Source organism: Convolutriloba macropyga, chromosome 11 (assembly GCF_964194025.1).
Source record: "Convolutriloba macropyga chromosome 11, txConMacr16.3, whole genome shotgun sequence".
Taxonomy (NCBI): domain Eukaryota; kingdom Metazoa; phylum Xenacoelomorpha; order Acoela; family Convolutidae; genus Convolutriloba; species Convolutriloba macropyga.
In genome coordinates, this window is record NC_134478.1 from 55,892,204 (window position 1) to 55,909,665 (window position 17,462).

The 17,462-nt window shown below is 37.3% G+C and overlaps 1 protein-coding gene across 1 annotated transcript in view; it reads left to right on the top strand.

Annotated features, from left to right (window-relative positions):
• Positions 1-15,672, top strand: part of LOC142349433 (ubiquitin-like modifier-activating enzyme 1) — a 39,905-nt gene extending 24,233 nt beyond the window's left edge. The window contains exons 5-12 of the mRNA XM_075400979.1: positions 554-997; positions 5,604-5,701; positions 6,253-6,442; positions 8,894-9,114; positions 9,478-9,714; positions 13,345-13,510; positions 14,162-14,493; positions 14,971-15,672. Of these exons, the coding sequence (XP_075257094.1) occupies positions 554-997; positions 5,604-5,701; positions 6,253-6,442; positions 8,894-9,114; positions 9,478-9,714; positions 13,345-13,510; positions 14,162-14,493; positions 14,971-15,657 (2,375 nt within the window). The 3' untranslated portion in view covers positions 15,658-15,672. The remainder of the gene's footprint in view (positions 1-553; positions 998-5,603; positions 5,702-6,252; positions 6,443-8,893; positions 9,115-9,477; positions 9,715-13,344; positions 13,511-14,161; positions 14,494-14,970) is intronic.
• Positions 15,673-17,462: the final 1,790 nt, after the last annotated feature.

Consider the following 17,462-nt stretch of genomic DNA (forward strand, 5'->3'; position numbering starts at 1 on the left):
TAACGATTGTTTTAACCTCAAATATCTATTTTTGTTATATCGTCATTTGGTTGACAATTAAGTAAAGAATGTTGATAAGCTCGGGTTGGAACATCATGTGCAAACGCACATTAACGAGCCTCCTTGTTCACAGTCGAGTAACAGCTTTGCTATAACTAGATGTTTATTATGGGTCGCATCGAGGCTTTTTATGATAGATTGTGCTTAATTCTTTTTGCTGAAAATATAGTTAATCTGTAAATGGCATTTGCTTGGTTTAATAAAGACTCTTCTTCTTAAAACTGGATATGATGATTATCACAATAAAACGTTAGCTTGTTTTCATTTGGCTACCCTTATTTTTTTCTACTAATAGCCAGTTCCGATGAGAATTTTAGCAAGTAATCAGTTGGCTGTTCTCGGCCAAATTTGTCAGAACATGAAAGTATTATCATTATGTAAAGCTTTCAAAAATATGATAGGCTAATGAGAAAAGATATTGACTGTTTCTATTGATGAATCAAAACTTAATCAAAAATCCATGTTGTAGTGAAAAATTTGCGAAGTGTTTCAGACATCGGCAAGAATCGTGCCGACTGCTGCTGGCAAAAACTGGCCGAACTGAATCCAGAAGTGAACGTGGACTGTTTTAACCAGAAGCTATCTTTGGACTTTGTCAAACAATTCAACATTGTGGTGCTAACTGAAAGCAGCGAGACGGAGCTGAAAACGATTGGTGATTTCTGTCACGAAAACAAGATCAAATTCATAATAGCGCAAACTGCGGGCGTGTTCGGAATGATATTCAATGATTTTGGAAAGCAGTTTGTCGTCAATGACCATAACGGGGAAGATCCGCTAAGTGCTATGATTGCGAGGATCTCAAAGGAGGAAAAAGCGGAGGTGATGTGTTTGGATGAGACGAGACACGGATTCGAAGACGGAGATTGGATTGTGTTCAAAGAGGTCGAAGGGATGAAAGAGATTAATGGCAAAGAGTTCCAAATCACTGTTACAGGTTAGCTTTCCTCGTTTGATAATATTTGCATTTCGTGATAAAAGCTTTCTGAGACGAAGTTTTGGATCACAATGAATTGATATTTCTAATTGACTAATGGTTAATTGAAGTGTGAAGCGGTTATTGAAGTCGCGTCTCTTTTTTGATGCAAAATTGGTTCCACTCCAAGGGAATCGCTGCAAGAGACTCGCGCGCCCATCAGTCGTTCGAGAGCAATTCGTCCGACGTTAGTCGGTTATGTTTACTTTTTAATCTTTAAGATTGCGTGGAAAGAAGTGTTAATGTTTGTTCATCAAAATGGTTGATTAATTGGGTGATGACTCCCGTCAAACGGACTGATTACTAAGGGGTTTTAAAATACCGTATTATGTTAAGCATCGATTGGTGATAACTGATGTAAAATCGGCTGGCTCGATTACAAAATATTGAAATAAGAATTAATAAAAGCGATAGCCGAATTGACCAACTCAGAGATTAGTCGACAAATAAAAATTGAGAATGAAGCCGACAACCCGACCGCACACCAATTGTTATAGTTAATAGCCGCTCTCATCTTCTCAGCTGGCTATTATGGCGCTCCTAGTTTTTTACAATTCAAAGAATTTGAATTGTATTGGGGCGCTGTCTTTTTTTTACGACTCGAAGAGGAGTATTGAAGAAGTGCTTTTTTTATAGCTGCGAAGCTGTAAGCTGAGCGAAGCTATAATGCGGTGCTCTTGGTTTTTTACAATTCAAAGAATTTGAATTGTATTGGGGCGCTGTCTTTTTTTTAAGATCTGTTCACACATTTAAATGATTTTTGAAGTCAAATTGGAGTAGTGATTTTGGTCACGCCGAAACAGGAAATGGAGCGAAAAAGCGAGTGGTTTTGCGGCGTGAATTTTTTTCGCTCTAATTTTAAAGTAGAGTGCGAAAGTGGTGTTTGAACAAAAATTCGGTTTCTCGGTAGTGGTTTTTCGTTCACATGCGGCAATTTCACTCTGATTTTTACTGTTTTTTCGATTTTTTGGATCGGATTTTTTTCTAAATTGTTTTCCCAATCCATTCATGGCTCATTTTAGGCCTAGTTTTTTGTTTGAATTAAATTTTCATTACTCGCTAGTGGTTTTTTGTTCACATGCGGCATTTTGACATTGATTTTTTTGTTTAATTGCTCTCAAACGAAGTTTGTAGCAATTATATAAGTCCTGTCGGTCTTTTTTTATGCGATTTTTCGCTTGACCAATTTTTCGTCTGACGCTTTTGACTTTTCGTCCTCAAAAACGGGATAAACAGGTAGCGCCCAGCGGGCATTATGTGCTCTTAGAGCCTTTCAGGTCTGATTCAGCTCAAACTGTCTTGGAGACTTATACTTATACTTATGGTGTGAGGGGCGGTTCCTAGAGGTTGACACCCACCCCCCCCCCCCTTTGTTGACCCCCCACCCCCACTATTGGCTCCCCCCCCCACCCAGTGCTGCCCCCGGTGCACCCCCCCCCCCCCCGTGGCTAGCTACTGACCAAGCCAACCGGTCGTTTGAGAGCAATTCGCCCGACGTTAGTCGGTTATGTTTTTTTTCTTAATTTTTGATCTGATTTTTTTTTGAAATGGTTTTCTCAATTCACTCATAGTCCATTCTAGGTCTAGTTTTTCTGTTTAATCAATTAAAATTCTTTGAATTGTACGTCAGGACTTGTCCTGCTATGTTTTTTGTTTCGTCGTCTGACGCTCTTTTTTCGTTTTACATTTGTTCACACAGCAAAGCTGAAAAAGTCAAATTTTCTGAATGACTTCTTCCTCTCACTAACGGCATTTGCGCGCGTGACGTCATTTCTCACTCGCTTTAGCAAAAGTTTTTAGGCTATTTGCGTGATTAGATTTTGATCCTACGTGACTTACCTCACTCAATAAAATGACTTTGGCACTTTAAAACTTGAGTTTGAATTTGTATAAGGTCAAAGGAACTCATTTGTGCAGTAAAGGTCCCTAATAAGAGGCTTCTGCGGAATGAATTTTAACAAGCTTTATTAATTTATCGCTGAATGTTTTTTACCTTTTTTTTTGAGCGGCGCCTATTTTTTTTCAATTTAGATCTGTATCTGTTTCTATCTCTATTATATGGCACGCAGGTCTATTCTTTCGCAGCTATTCCGGCAATCTGCCGGCTATGTTAATCAATTTTATTGGAGTGATTTTTGAAGTGGGAAATGAAACGCGTGAAAAAACTTGGAGTGATTTTGGCGCTGAACAAAAGTGAAGAGCGGAGCGAAAAGAGAGTGGTTTTTGTTCATACCGCTGTTTTTGAGAGGGCGAGAAATTGATGTGTGAGAAAATTTTCTCAAGCGAGCGAATTTTTTTTGTTCTCTTGCGGCATTTTAAAGCACTTTTTTTCATTAATTTTGAGTTAAGAGGTTTGGTTATGATTTTGTTTTAATTTTAGGCTGGTTTCGTAAGGGGTTTGAAGGTTTCTGGAAACTCATATGAATTTTATGATAATTCGGAGGTTTTTAATGTATTTTGCTGATTTTCGGGCTAATTTTTGCGTTTTTTTGACGATTATTTTGTTTTACTGGCTCAAATGGGTATTGAAGAAACTCCTACTTGAGCAATTTTATGATAACAATTGGTTACAGTTTTGGGGGTAAGAATTATTTTTTTGTTGAGAAATAGGACAAAAAAAATGGCGAAAGTTGGAACTATTTTTTGCAGTTTTTCTTTTTTTTTGTTTTTAGCTAAGTTTCTTTGCCTATTATGACTTGCCTGTTGGTTTGCGAGCATCTGGATATCCTATTGGCTGAAGGGAATTTTTCTTTGGATTTATATGTTTTTGAAATACTAAAAAATTTAGTAACTTTTTCCAGTTTTTTAGTGAAAATTGTTTTTAAGAGCTATTTTTTTTCATAATTTTAGCCTAAAGTATTTTTTTCAAAATTCACATAAGTGGTTTTTGTAAATAGTAGTTATTTTGATGAAGTTATTTTGGAAGAGATAGTATTTTCGGGATCTCAATTTATAACAAAATTTGATCTGATTTTTTATCATATTTTAACAGATTTGTTTTTATTTTTACTTTTTTGTTTCATGACTTTGTTTCAAGATAATCATAAATTATTGAATTCACGTTTTGTTAGATGAGTAGTTGGCTGGCGTTTAAGTGGATTTTCACTTCGCGTCGTTTCCGGAATTCTTCCGGCTATGTTTTTTTAAGATCTGTTCGCACATTTTCATGATTTTTGAAGTCAAATTGGAGTAGTCATTTTGGTCACGCCGAAACAGAAAATGGAGCGAAAAAGCGAGTGTTTCGCGGCGTGAATTTTTTTGCTCTAATTTTAAAGTAGAGTGAGAAAACGGTGTTTGAACAAAAATTCGGTTTCTCGGTAGTGGTTTTGGTCACATGCGGCAATTTCACTCTGATTTTTACTGTTTTTCGATTTTTTGGATCGGATTTTTTCTGTTTTTTCCCAATCCATTCACAGCTCATTCTAGGCCTAGTTTTTTGCTTGAATTAAATTATCATTTCTCGGTAGGGGTTTTTTTGTTCACATGCAGCTTTTTGATATTGATTTTCTTTTTTTTCTTATTTTTTTGTTCTGATTTTTTAAAATGGTTTTCTGAATTCACTCATAGTCCATTCTAGTTCTAGTTTGTCTGTTTAGTCAATGAAAATTCTTTGAATTGTACGTCAGGACTTGTGCTGTTATGTTTTTTTACTTCGTCGAATAAAAAATGTTTCGCTTTACCTCATTTTGCCGCTTTTTCAACATTTTGCGTGATATCTTTTTGACTTCTCTAGGCTAGTTTCTCTCTTCCCTCATTCTGCTAAAAGTGATTTTGAACATCAGTTGCTCAGCAAAGCAATTCAAAATGAACAGAGTCAGTATAAAAAATTGAAGTCAGAAGTGGAAACGAGATAAACCCATAAAGCCCAATTTTAGATGCCCGCTATTTGAACGTCGTTCCTTTAAGTCTTAGTTACCATCTCTAATGCTTATTGGTATTGATAGTAGCCCCTGTAGCCTCTCTCTAAGAAACAGAAGTACGTTATGTTCAACTACGAAATGCCATCAAAATAAATCGGACTTAAAAATGTTTTTGTACAAAAATCTTTTTTTTTCAATATCTTCTACTCTTTCAATCCCAATCATGCTTATTGGAATTAACGGCGGCTATTTTCCGGCAGTCTGCCGGGTATGTTTTGACTAACTAGAGATCTTTTGACTAATCAGATTGGTGGGCTAATTAGATTTGAGTGTCGGCTAAATTTCATTGTCGGCTAAACCCCTGGTGGCAAAATCTAGTACAATAGTAACAAAGAGTTGTTTGTGCCCCCCCCCCCAACCCACCCAGTACGTTATGCACCCCAATTACAGAGCACGTGTCATTACATAATAAACAGTTATGTAAAAAAATGGCACGTGCGTCTGTTCTGCGGGTTGCAAAAACCCACTAAGCTGGGGGGGGGGGGCACGAACGGAAAAGATCCGAATTATTTTATGCCGTTACAGTTAGAAAAGTGAAGTCGAGAGTTAATAATACATTTATGATTGATCATGCTTTCGTAACTCGTGGGGCCTTGCGTAACGTGGGGTTGACTTCACAATGATTTTGAAAGTTTTTTTTGTTTCAGGGCCCTACTCTTTCAAAATTGGAGACACCTCAGCCTTTTCCGATTACACAACCAAAGGAATTGCCACTCAAGTCAAGAAGCCCAAAATTGTTGATTTCGTAAGTTGGTTCGATTAATTGCCAGTGTTAGATGATTGAGAGAGAACAACCTAATGTAAATTGTGCATAAAATAACCTTGACAAGAAGCTCTACTTGTTCAACGTATACTGGGCTTGAGAAATGAAGCCTTGAGGAACAAAAAGAATCAGAGAACGAGGGTCTTAAAAGATGCTTAAGTTCGAGAGCCTAAGACCATGTGTTGTAATGGTTGGAACATTAGGCCGCTAATGTAAACAGGCGCCTGCTTAGACGCCCCTAACATGCAATATATTTCGCTTAAACTTTTAAAAAGTTAATTAACTGAAAGATATCTTTACCTTGCTTTTGATGAAATTAGCTGAAGGAACTAGAAATTGTCATTTTTTTCTCATCTTTCAAAACGTCTGGTCACTATGCAAATGAATACTTAGGAGTACATGCGTCTTGGGGTGCAAATAGTATGCGCCCGCTAAGCTTGGGGGGGACACAAACGGATAAGATTGAAAAAGTAATTTATGATACTTTGAAGAGTATTTTAGAACAGTAGCAACTGAGATTATTCTGTGTTTAGAAACCGTACAGTGAAGCAGTGAAAGACCCCGAAATTATGATTGCTGACTTCGCGAAGTTCTCTACACCCAGACAGCTGCATTTTGCATTTCAAGCCATGGACAAGTTCAAGTCCGAGAAGAATAGGAAACCTGCTGCTTACAGTAAAGACGACTCAAAACAGATGCTGGAGTTAACTACCAAAATTGCAGGTGATGAATACTTTTACTAATTGGTGGAAAATGTAAGTTGTGGCGTAATTCTGGTTCTGATTTAAAAGCTACAGTTAGATCCAACCTTGTTCAGTGATAATTGATGCAAAATTTTTTATCAATATTTACGTTAAAGGAATGAAAAATTAGGTCGAATATATTGACCTTTGATGTTATGGGGCCTTAACTACGCAGCAGCAAACTGTAGAAACAATTGCTGACAAACATTTTGAGGATGATAAATAGCCGCGTCAGCAATTCCAGGCGGCTATATTATTGCGCTCCTAATTTTTTTTAACCGTCTAACAGACTTTTGTTTCGTCTTACCCTGACTTCTTGGAATTGACTTTTTCAGTGACTTCTACTGCTTTGCATTTAAAATTTGTGCGCGTGACGTCATTTCTGCTTTTAGGTCTGTTGCGTGACTTACCTCACTCAAAAAATGACTTCTGAACTCACTTATGGAACTTTAAATTTCAGGAACATTTACTAGCTAAAGATCAATAGTGCGCATCTAAGTAGTGTTAAACTTATAAGCCCTAATTCCTGAGTAATAGAGTCTTGAGTTTTAATATCGAATATTAATTTTGAAAAAACTCCATTAGGGTTTTTTCCTTGTAGAGCAATGTTTCTCATAAAAATGACAGTCCGAATCTAACCAAAAAAGTCTAGTGGTCTATTAAAAAGCTGGTGGTCGATCTCTCATTCTTATTTCTTGAGTTGTTTCAATTCATGGTAAGCCACAAGCCTCTATCGCGGCTGTTTTCCGGCAATCTGCCTGCTTTGTTTTTTTTCAGAAACGTTTTATGGGTTATAGGATTGACATTTTCCTGGCTTTAGTGCGAGGCGGTTTTAAGATTAACGGTCAATTTTTTGTAATTTTAGTCCCTATATTTTGCAAAACATTAGGAAATTTTTGGCGTTTCGTTAAAATTATCCCGAAATTTTTGCACTTTTCGTTGAACAGATTAAAAAAAAAATTCGTTTTTTAATTGCTCTTGAACGAAGTTCATAGCAATTATTGTAAACGCATGTGTCTTTTTTATGCAAATTTTTCGCTTGACAATTTTGCGCTTTTCTTCTGGAACATTCTTGGACTTCTCAAGTGACTTTTTCACGCTTTCTTTCTTCATTTTTGAGTGATCTCTACTGCTCTCACTCCGAAGTAAAGCTTGTTGCTAATATAAATTGGTTGCAGCACAACAAGAAGAAGGTTCTGATGGCGCAGTCGGGAGTGCTTGGGGTCATGGTTTGGGAGGTCAATGGTGCGAATCCCGGACGGGGAAAGGTTTTTTGCACCCATAAAAAAATTGATCTAGGCCACAGCCCCTGAATTAACAGCTACAGCCTCGCCTGTCGTTCAAGAGCAATTCTCCCGATATTTGTCGGTTTATGTTTTTGTTCAGTAATCAGAGTAGACAAACTGTAATTGACGGAAGGATAATTCGACTCTATCAACTGATTTCACTTCTGCTCAAAAACTGAGTTACAAAAATTAAAAATTCTCACGACTTGTCTGTTTTAGCTGTTCCCGTAGCAGCACTCTTAAAGAGGAGGCTTAAGTTCGTGTGAATTGGCTATTTTGTACGGTTTGAACACTTTTTTCTCCCCTCACCCTGTGAAGTTAGCCACTACAGTAAGCCAGCTAAAACCGAAACCAGCCACACGACAGTTAGGGCAATTCGTCCGACGCAGGTTGTAAAAAATCATTGACATTGGAGCATTAGGAAAAAGTAGTTTTCTGAGAACGGTGGGAAACCCGGAAGCCAATGAAAAAATTGGGTTTCTCGCATAGGTCTACACCTGCGCAGCAATACTAAATTTAATAGTGCGCAGGTGCATTTTTGAATGCTGTCGTTTTTTACATAAACCAACTGTGTTTGTTTTTTCTTTTGCGGAGAACTGCTTAAGCGGCCTGTACGAAGAAACAAACACATTTCTTCTCTTTTTTGCTACTGCGCAAATTGAAATTTTTAGGTAATCCAAAGAAGGGGGTTTTGCTCCACAAAAAATTTTTGCAGTAAATGTTTTAAATTATATGCAAGGGCGTTCCATTGACACTCACGATTTGTCTGAAAAGGTGTCCAATATTCAAAAATTGAAGAACAAAATAATCGGCTTACTGTAGAGTTCCTTCCTTCATGTATAGACTACATGGGCAATTTTTTAAAAAAAAATCGGAAACGTGGAAATTGAGACATGGTTAAAATTTCAGACAAATTTCAACGTGATTTTTCTGATCTTTTAAATTAAATCTGGTGTTCATCCTTTCTGTAAAAATTCTAATAAAAATTACTTTTCATTGGAATCGTATGATCTCGCAACCGTCTCAACCGTTTTCCCCGACTCTTAAATGTCTGATATATTTTTTTTTTCAATCAAGGGAGTCACCCATGAATTGTTGGCATGGCAATCAAAGTCAAACAGGGTAAGTAGTCTTGATTTTTGCAGGTGCTGACGAAGAACTAGACCCCAAACTACTCGATATGTTTTCGTTCACGTGCGATGGGCAGGTGTGTCCTATGAACGGGGTGATTGGTGGCGTCACAGCCCAGGAGGTCATCAAGGCCTGCACTGGCAAGTACATGCCGATCTATCAGTGGTTCTACTTCGACTCAGTCGAGAGTCTGCCCAAAGAGTGGGACCAGATGACAGAAAAAGACTGCACTCTGGTTAGGAAGCACCTAAATGTATAAATTTTCCAAGAAAATGTTTTCATTAGATTTATATATGCGGAGCTATGCTTAAATTAATACTGCGCGGTATTTTTGAATTTTACTGTTTTATGGTGAACAGTCCCAGGCAAAATATTCGAAAAAAGACTTATTATTATTATTTTGTCTGTTCACTATAAAAACAACAGAATTCAGAAATACTGCGCTGTATTAATTTAAGCATTACTGCGCATGTATGAATCTAATAAAAGCATCTTATTAGATTTATAAAAAAAACCTAAAAAAAATTTGTGTTGGTAAAAAGGTGTTCATAACTGTTATTTTTCGTTGCGCTAATTTTGATCGCTTTTATTTTTTCAGGCCAACTCACGCTACGACGGTCAAGTGAAAGTGTTCGGTGCTAAATTCCAACAGAAAATGGGAGACCTAAATTCGTTCATCGTGGGGGCGGGTGCCATCGGGTGTGAACACCTAAAGAACTTCTCGATGATGGGCATCTCCTGTGGTGGGAAGGGAAGCATGACCATTACTGATATGGACACTATCGAGACTTCCAACCTCAACAGACAGTTTCTGTTCAGAAAAGAGGATGTCAAGGTTAAATTTGGCATTGTAATCAATTGTTCTCGATGGAAGTTTGAGGCAATAATTTAAAACGTGTCTTTTTATAGCTGCGAAGCTGTAAGCTGAGCGTAGCTATATTGCGGTGCTCTTGGTTTTTTTTTTGTTTCGTCGTCTGACGCTTCATTTTCGTTTTACATTTGTTCTAGAACATTCTGTCTCGTCACTGCTTAAATGGCTTTTTCGCGCTTGATTTCACGCTTTCTGCGTGACCTAAATTGCTGTTCCTAAAACAAAGTTGATTGTAAGAAAACAGATTGTATGGTCCGATAGCCGAGTGGTTAAGGCGACTGGCTGTTAATCCGGAGATCGCCGGTTCGAGACGCGACAGGGAAACTTTTTTTGCACCCAAAAACAACCTCCTTTGAAATAAACTTGTAAGTTTTATAGGCGGCGGCGATAACTATTATCAACTCACTTCTGTATCTTTTTCCATCTGTATTTTACGGCACGCAAGTCTATTTCGCAGCTATTCCGGCAATCTGCCGGCTATGTTATACGAATTGAAGAAGAGTATTGGTTTTCTTGAGGTTTTTATGACTCGAAAAGGAGTATTGGCTTTCTTGTTTTTTTTACCGGATGTACTATTAATTCAGAAAGTGAGTAAAATTGACATGTAAACCAATTTTTTCTAAGCGAGCGAACTTCGGCTAATTTTTTGGACCGAGATTGCTATTTTCTTTGTGTATCTGCTGCTGTGGTCGGCAAGGAAGTAATAGTTTTATAAATGGATATATTTTTTGCTGAAAACAACTTCGAGTAGTTTACGGAATTTTTCAAGTCAAGTATTTTACCGGAAATATCATTAATTGCTCTCGAACGAAGTTGTAGCAATTATATTAGTCCTGTCGGTTTTTTAATGCGATTTTTCGCTTGACAAATTTTAGTGCCCAGCGAGCATTAAGTGCTCTTAGAGCCTGTCAGCTCTGCTTCAGCTCAAACTGTTTTGAAGACTTATACTTATGGTGTGAAGGGCGGTTCTTAGGTTGAAGACGCCCCCACTGTTGACCCCCCCCCCCCGCACTATTGCCCCCACCGCGCTGTTGCTCCCCAACCCAATGTTGCCAACCCCCTCCCTCCTCATCAGCCCACCCCACCTCCCCCACCCGGGGGCTACTGCCGAACAATCGATCGCCAAAAACACGCAATTTTATATTAATTTTCACAATTTTTTTCAAGCTTTTTGAAAATTTTTGTCATTATTTGAGTTCTTTCAGCCCTAGGTGTCAGGGAACCTCCTCTAGGGTTTTATAATAGGTTACTGCATAGTTTCTAGTGGTAGTGGAATGGTTTCAGCATTTTAACATCACGAATTTTAGCATTTTTTTGACAAAACGTGCAATTTTTTTTGAAATTTATTTTTCATTTTTCACGTCTTTTCCGACGTAGAGGCCAGAAATTTGACAATAGGTTACTGTATAGTTTCTAAATGTAATGGGATGTTTTTCAAGATTTCAACACTACGAATTTTTGCATTTTTTTTTACAAAACTTGCAGTTTTTTGACATTTATTGTCAGTATTCAGGTTTTTCAGCCTAACAGAAAATCTCCGTTAGGTTCTGATAATAAGTTATTGGAAATGTTTTTTGGCCATGGATTAGTTTTCAACTTTTATCACAAATTTTAGCAGTTTTTTATGCAACCTGCAAATTTATGTTTTTTATGTTTTAATTTATGTTTTATGTTATTTATGTTTTTTAATTTTTGTCATTTTTTAGGTTTTTCTAGCCCCAGGAGCCACTTAACCTCCTCCAGGGTTTGATTATAGATTACTGAAGAGCTTCTAGATGTAATGGAATGTTTTACATTATTTTAATATCAGCAATTTTTTAAAATATTTGCAATTTTTTCAAGTTTTTTTCAACTTTTCGATTTTTTATCATTTTTTATGGCACCTAGGGACCTCATCCAAGGTTTGATGATAAGCTGCCGCATAGTTTCTAGATTTATTGGAATGGTTATCAATATTTTAATGACTCCAGCTTTTGCAATTTTTGATAATTTTTTTTCAAATTTTTGGAAAATTTGTGTTTCAATTTTATGGATTTTTATGAGCCAGTCAAACTATTTAAAGCTTGAAGTAGGGATACTATAATCTCTTGAGACAATAAAATTTTTTGAAGATTTTAATATCTTGAATTTTGGCAACATTTTGTTAAAATATGCGATTGTTTTTGAGTTTTTTTATTTTGATCTTTTCTGAGTTTAACGATCATTACTGGCCAACGAGGCTTTGCATCTCTTGCAGATGGGTTACGTGACATAACTTCAGAGACAAAAAACAGTTTTGAACATTTTCACTGCGAAATCTGGAAGCTTTTAAAAATTTTGCAGTATTTTGCAAATTTTAAAATTTTAGTTTTATTTATTTACTAACAAGACTAGAAAACTGAAAGTTGCTGAGAGGAATCAAGCTAAAGCTAGCCTCACTAAACCGTGGCTAGCTACTTACGAAGCCAGCCGGTCGTTTGACAGCAGTTCGCCCGACGTTAGTCGGTTATGTTTTGTTCAGACGGCGTTTTGACCTGCAATTGAAAGGGGAGTAAAAGCGTGAACTTTTTTTGAGCGAGAACTTTTTTGTTCATGCGCAGCGTTGATTGAGTAGCTCTTTGACTTTGAGGTGTTTTTTGAGAACGGAACCTTTTAGATAACCATTTTGTGCAGTTTGATGTGTATTTTTTGGGTGACTCTGCATCAATTTGTAAGCAATCTAGAAGTGATTTTTCACTGTTTATGAAAGCCTAATAATTCTTTGCAATGTCGGTTCAAATGCAAAATCGGCTCACTTCCCTTTAGTTAATTGTTGGCTGTTTCAATTATTTTTTAGATCATTGAGCGAAATTTTTTGTAAGCAATGTTAATGGCTACGTCACTTTAATTGCATTAAAACACCTTTTTAATATAAGGTGTTTTTATAGCATTGTACACATTCTATTTCGATATTAGCCGTATTCGCCTAATTTTCCCAAGTTTTCTGTTCGCATGCTGGTATTTCAGATCAAGGCTTTTTCTGCTTCTTCGCCCGGGATTTCAATATCGTGTTGTTGATAATTTAATTATTTTCTGGCGTTCTTCTGTCAAGTTTTTTGTTATACTGAAATCTTTTTTTCTTAATGAAGTCTTAGTTTTTGATTATTTCAATGATGTCAATGCTGAAAGTTCGTTACGACAGTTCAAGTTTTCAGCAAATTTTTTTTTATTTACTCTGGTGAGGCAAAGAGTTGACACGACGCTTCGGGTTGTTTCCGGACTTCTTGTGGCTATGTTTGTGCAAAGTTTTTCTACTAGATCTTTCCATCGATTTCACTTCTCTAATGAATTTTTCACGCTTAATTTCTCGGTTTATTCTGTTTTGCCCGCCACCCAGCTCAATGGCCATAATGTTTACGCCCCCAGGCGCACGTGTTTTTAAACATAATTACGTGCTTTATAACAACACAAAGTTGGGGGGGGGGGGGGTGGGGCGGAATAGATTATATCCCAAATATTTGTAATAAAAATTTACTAATAATGAATAATCGATTTAAAAAAACTTGACTGTTTGCCGACTTTATATACCTGATATTCTCTTAAAAATATCTAACTTGAGTTCGTATTTTTTTTCAGTCTGAAAAGTCTGTATGTGCAGCCAAAGCGGCCAAGAAGTTCAACCCCGACCTCAACATTGTGAGCAAGTTTGAGAAAGTCTGTCCTGAAACTGAACAGCTGTTCGGAGATGCATTCTTCGACAGTCTTGACTTCGTTGCCAACGCACTTGACAACATAGTTGCACGTAAGCTGCACTTGAAGCTATTTCATGCGCTGTTAAACTTCATGGTCTGTCAATATTTGAAAAGTCATTGAACTGGAGATTTATTCAGGAAAGCAATTGATATAGTATGACGAATCTCTGAGATAATATCCTGGCCCGAGATTTGACGGTTGAATATATGAATATAAACAGTACTTGGAAAAAATTTAATTCAAGCTCGCTTGAAACCAATTGGTTAATACCAGTTAATATTTCGGTTGAAAACAGTTAATTTTTTGCTCAAAACCAGCCGATGACTCGAACAAGTTTCTTCATTCGACATTAAATTGTACCAACATAAACATAAGTACGAAGGAATAATGATCATAATCAGCTTATTCACACCTACAACAGGAAGTAATTGAACTATTTCTTGACTTATTTTTGTTGCTCTGCAGAAGCAATCAAAGTGTAGACAGAGAGAACTTGTGCCTCCAGTTTCGAATGGTGCGGCAACAGTTATTATTTTAATGAGTGAATTTCGTCTATGATCCTCAATTTACCACCAGATTTGAAATGCATATCAGTTTTTTTTTCAAAATCTCTGCTTGACCGTTTTCTTCTAGAACATTCTTTCGATTTCATTTCTTGGGTGACCCACGGTTTACGTCTTCTATTTGTGACCTGTTACAGGTGAATATATGGACCGCAGATGTGTGTACTACCGCAAACCCCTCCTGGAGAGTGGAACTCTAGGAAGCAAAGGCAACACTCAGGTCGTAATCCCAGATATCACCGAATCATACAGCTCCACCAGGGATCCCCCCGAAAGCAGCTTCCCAATCTGCACCCTGAAGAACTTCCCCTATGAGATCAGCCATACTCTCCAGTGGGCGAGAGAGGAGTTCGAGTCCATGTTCTCCACTCCTTTCTTGACTGCGGCCAAGTTCTCAGAGGCCAAAGCCAAGCCGGAAGAGGTGGAAAATCTGTTCAGACAACTCAAGGGACAACCCGCATCACAATGTGTAAGTGCCAGTTCAATTGTCACTATTATTGAGCCCATGTTTCTTGGAGTATATTTTGGTCTGCTTCATTTTCCCCAAATTTAATTGGGCATTCGCAGAAGACCACGAAGCGCTTTGAGATTTCTCGAATTTTCTAAGTGACTTTTGCAATGTCCTGTAACCTTGAAACACGCACTTAAGTTATAAAATGCCGGAAATTGGAAATTTTAAAATCTAGCTCTGTATATAGCGAGATCTGGCATTCTAGTCTCTGACCCTGCAGAAATCTGGTATTTTAAAACTTGCATGAGTGCGTTTCAAGTGACGAGGAGTTTTAAAATTTATTGAGTTGAGAAATTAAGCTCGTTGAAAAACAATTTTGGCTGCGCTCATGTATGCTAATTACTGCTCGACTATTTTTGGTAAGTTAATGCAAGTTCTGCTCATCTGTGTTTTTGAATTACAGAGCAATTAAATGAAATCTTTCTTTTGTTCCAGAAAGAGAGTCTGGTGCAGTTACGACGAGTCATCCAAGAGAAACCCTCCAGCTTTGAAGACTGCGTCAAATGGGCCAGAAATTGCTGGCTGGAGAAATTCCACAACCAAATTGCCCAACTTCTATTCGCTTTCCCAGCCGATAAAAAAGCGAGCAGCGGTGCTGATTTCTGGTCACCCCCAAAACGATGTCCACAAACTTTGCAATTAGATGTGAACGAACAGTACCACATTGAATACATAACTTCTGCCGCTCTGCTTAGAGCCGAAAATTTCAACATCAGAACATTCGAGCAGTGCAGAAATCACAAAGCGAATATGGACCATACCCTTGAAGAAGTACGGTCAATTTTATCCCAATTGCCAAAACCGCCAGTTTTTAAACCAAAAGAAGGCGTGAGAATTGCGGAGAATGACGCAGAACTCGAACAAATGAACAACGAAGGGGATGATGAAATTGACTCAATTGTGGAAGAGTGTAAAGGGCTAATGAGTGGAGCTACATTGAATATCAAAGCTATCGATTTTGAAAAGGACGATGAACTGAACTGGCATATTGACTATATCACAGCTGCTTCTAACAACCGTGCTACTAATTACTCCATCGAATTGGCTGACAAATTCAAGGTTAGATGCCGCAAATCTGTTGACGTCTCAAATGGTTTTGATGGACGTCTCAAATGGAGTTGATCTGAAGATTTTTATTGTTCTCGAACGAAGTTTGTAGCAATTATGTCCTGTGGGCTATTTTAATGCAATTTTTCGTCTGACGCATTTGATTTTTTGTCCTCAAAAACGGGATAAACAGGTAACGCTCGGCGGGCATTAAGTAGAGATCCCTCAGTTAGCTATCGTAATCTTTAATGTGCTTAATGTACTGGTGTTGCTGGGAGCGTCTGAATTCAAGGTGAAATGGTCACTTTCAAAGTTTTTGACCACAAAATCGTGCTGTTCTTGTTAACTGCTCTCAAACGAAGTTTGTAGCAATTATATTAGTCCTGTCGGTTTTTTATGCGATTTTTCGCTTGACAAATTTTTTGTCTAACGCTTTTGACTTTTCTTCCTCAAAAACAGGATAACAGGTAGCGCCCAGTGGGCATTAAATGCTCTTAGAGCCTTTCAGCTCTGTTTCAGCTAAAACTGGTTTGTAGACTTATACTTATGGTGTGAAGGGCGGCTCTTAGAGGTTGAAGACCCCTCCACTGTTGACCCCCCCCCCCCCTATTGCCCCCACCCCCCCCCCCCCCTGTTACTCCCCCACCCCACTGTTGGCCCACCCCCATTACCCCATTAGAGCTCGGTTCACCCCCCCCCCCCCCCCCCCACGGTTCTAGCTACTGACGAACAACCGCTCTAAAAAACACGCAAATTTCTACTTTTTTCAAGCTTTTTGAAATTTTTTGGCATTCTTTGATTATATTAGCCCTATATGTCCAGAAAATTCCATTAGGTTTTAATAATAGGTTACTGCATTGTTTCTAGTGATAATTGAATGGTTTCAACTTTTTAATATCTCGAAATTTAGCATTTCTTTGTCAAAACGTGCAAATTTTTGACATTTATTTTTCCTTATTCAGGTTTTTATAGACCCAGGGGCCAGAAAACCTGCTAGGGGGTTTGATAATAAGTTACTGATAAATTTTTATTGTCCATGGATTAGTTTTCATTTTAATGTCAAATATTAGCAAATTTTTGATAAAACTTGCTTTTTTCCCAGTTTTTTTTTTAAGTTTTTTTAAGTTTTGTCAGCCTCAAGAGCCAAGGAACATCCACTAGGATTTGAAAATAGGTGACTGTATAATTTCTAGGTGTACTGGAATGTCTTGCCATATTTTAACATCACGAATTTTTATAATTTCTGCCATTTTTTCCAAGTTGTTGACATTTATAGTCATTATTCAGGTTTTTTGAGCCTCGTTTTTGAGCCAAGTTATTGGAATTTTTTTGTTGATCATGAATTAACTTTCAACTTTTTAATATAACAAGTTTTTGCAATTTTTTTTATAAAACTTGCAATTTCTCTAAGTTTTGTGAAATTTGTCATTTTTTAGTATTCTCTTGCTCAAGAGCCACGGAACTTCCTCTAGGGTTTGATAATATGTTACTGCATAGTTTATAGAGGTAGTGAGTTGTTTTTTGGGATTTTGAAATCACGAATTTAAGCAATTTTTAATATTTGCAATTTTTTATGACTCCAGTTTGTTTTTTTTTTCAAATTTTTGGGAAACTTTTTATTAAGTTTCTATTGTGTGGATCTTTATGAGACAGTGAAACTCTTTCCGGCTTGAAACAGGGATACTGGATAATCTCTTGAGACAATGAAATTGTTCGTAAAACATTAATATCCTGAATTTTAGCTAGATTTTGTTGAAATTTGCAATCGTTTCCAAAGTTTTTTAATTTTTTTTTGTTCTTTTTCAGCCAGAGTTTAACAACCATTACTGGCTAACAACACTTCATAGGTCTTGGGAGATGCGTTACTTGACAGAACGTTC